This window comes from Rhea americana, unplaced genomic scaffold (assembly GCF_003343005.1).
Source record: "Rhea americana isolate MKP2758 unplaced genomic scaffold, rheAme1 scaffold_4, whole genome shotgun sequence".
NCBI lineage: Eukaryota > Metazoa > Chordata > Aves > Rheiformes > Rheidae > Rhea > Rhea americana.
This window is the reverse complement of record NW_028186534.1, coordinates 5,069,893-5,072,055: the sequence shown is the minus strand read 5'-3', so window position 1 is coordinate 5,072,055 and position 2,163 is coordinate 5,069,893. Positions and strand designations below refer to the sequence as shown.

Sequence of the window (2,163 nt, the reverse complement as noted above, 5' to 3'; positions counted from 1 at the left end):
AAAAAGAAAAAGAAACCCCACCCCCTGCTCTTCCATCTAGTATTCTGGTTACTCTTCTCTGGCTATACCATCACTACAGTTAGCTTCTACAAATTTCCTCAAGGCAAGGACTATGGCAAACGTGGCAAGTGAGGTAGCTATTTTCCCAGCTCACTTTCAGAGGGCATTTGACAGGACTCGCATCTAGTCACTTCCTTCACCTCCTCAACCGTCCTTTTCTTCTGTGCCAGTTTCGGTGCTAATACAGCAAATTCCCCGCAGATAAAGACAAAAACATTAGTGCAGAACAACCGGAGTGTAACAGCAGCCCAGCGTAAATCCTTCGCAAACTCAGGAAGGCCCGGGCAGCCCGCGGCTGCGGGCTCCGCAGCTCCTCAGGCAGTCCGCCCCCGCGCTGCGCTGCGCCTGGCAGCGCGGAGCAGCGGGCGGCGCCGGCCGCGGCACTCCGGCAGCTGCGGGCAGCCGCTCCCCAGCTAAAGGGCCGCGCGGGTTCCCTCAGAACCGGCTCCGCGGCCGCGGACTCACCCAGCGCCACCTGGCAGGCCCTGCGCAGCTGCCCGTGCGGGGGCCGCTTCGCCTCCTTCTCGGCCAGGATCTTCTCCAGCGCCCGCGACACGAACATGCTCTTGGTGCGCGTGTCCTGCTCGCGGGCCGGGGGCTGCATGGCCGCCCCGGACTCGGTGCTGCTCCGCCGCCGCTCAGAGGCTCCGGCCGCGCCGCGGCCCCATGACGCGGAAGAGACGCGGCTCCCTCAGCGGCGGCCCCCGCGCCAGCGCCACGGCGCCGCCATATTGTCACCGTCACGTGACACGGGCATTTCCCCCCCCCCAACACCCTCCCGCCCGCCCGCTCCGGGGTGACCTCTGACCTCTGCGGCGGCGCCGCCGCGCCGTGTGGGAGCGCGCGGCGCTGCCAGCGGGCCGCGGGGCTCGGGCTGCTCGGAGCGGCAGCCCGCCCGGTGAGGGGCGGGAGCGCCGGTCAAAGCAAACGAGTCCGGCCTCGCTGCAGCCTCAGGCTCTGTTGCCTCAGTGGGCTGTGGGCGCCTGTCCGTGCACGGCTGCGCAGCGCCTCGAGGCAGCAGCTGTAGCTGGGGCCTGCCCCTCTCGGCGGATTTCCTGAGAAAATAGTTGTCCCCAAAGCAGTACAAGCTGTCTGGTCTCTTTAAACAAACAAACAAACAAAAACACCACCACAAAAATAAAAAAATAATAAAAAAAAAACTTGGTTCCTGGTCCTGTCCCTACACTGTGTCAGGACAAAAAACTACAAGCTTCCTTGCTGCAATTTAGAGTTCTTAAGTGGAAATAGGCCTATTGGGTCTCAGGTAATATTTCCAATATCAATAATAAAGAATTACAGGTACAATTACTACTGCAATTATTTATATTGATTAAAGTACTGAAAGGAGGACGCATTAGTATCATACTCTCCAACACTTGCATGATCACCATTAACTTTTTTCCTTTGACACCCTCCTTCAGAAAATTGCAGTCCTCACTGGAATGCAGTGAGCTCTTCCGCGTCACTCCGCAATGTTCTTAATCAAATTAAGCATACAAATAATTGAGATTACAGGGGCACATTAGATTGTTCAGAATGTCATTTTATTTCCTTACCTCCCAGTCAGTAGGACTCATGCTCTTATCCKTTAAAGTGACACTAATGGATTTTTAATGCCGCATTGTCAAGATTTGCACATTTTATCTAAAAAAACACTAACAAGTTCCAAGTCCAAACATCTGTGCAAAGCATTAGTTTAGTATTATTTCACACGGAAAACAGGCAGTGCTATGTGATCACCCCTCCCATGCGGAGGTTTATGTGGACTGGCTCACAGAGAGCTGAAGACTCCACTTACTTACATTGAAAAAAATGAGTTAGAGGAAGGGGAAATCAAACATTACTCACAAGAAAGGATAAGAAGTGAGGGAAGTACCTCTATCTAAAAACAATTTTTATGGCTTGTAACTGTCTGAAGACTTTCAGTTTTCCTTGGAGGTCAACAGTTCAAGTATGGCTGTGATACAAGCGTGATCTCATAGCTCGTCCTAAGATCACGGTTTATCAGGGTGTAATCTGTTCTTTATTTGTTTTTTTCCCACTAAGAGCATGTTCAGCCTCGTCTGCCACCAGAAAACATAGTGTAATAAAGGTGGGACAACA

At 53.1% G+C, this 2,163-nt stretch overlaps 1 protein-coding gene across 2 annotated transcripts in view; it reads right to left on the bottom strand.

The window, feature by feature from the left end:
- ARFGEF2 (ARF guanine nucleotide exchange factor 2) overlaps positions 1-800 on the bottom strand; it is a 36,339-nt gene extending 35,539 nt beyond the window's left edge. For both annotated transcript variants that reach the window (XM_085314021.1, XM_085314022.1), the window contains exon 1: positions 526-800. In XM_085314021.1, the coding sequence (XP_085170147.1) occupies positions 526-664 (139 nt within the window). In that variant the 5' untranslated portion in view covers positions 665-800. The remainder of the gene's footprint in view (positions 1-525) is intronic.
- Positions 801-2,163: the final 1,363 nt, after the last annotated feature.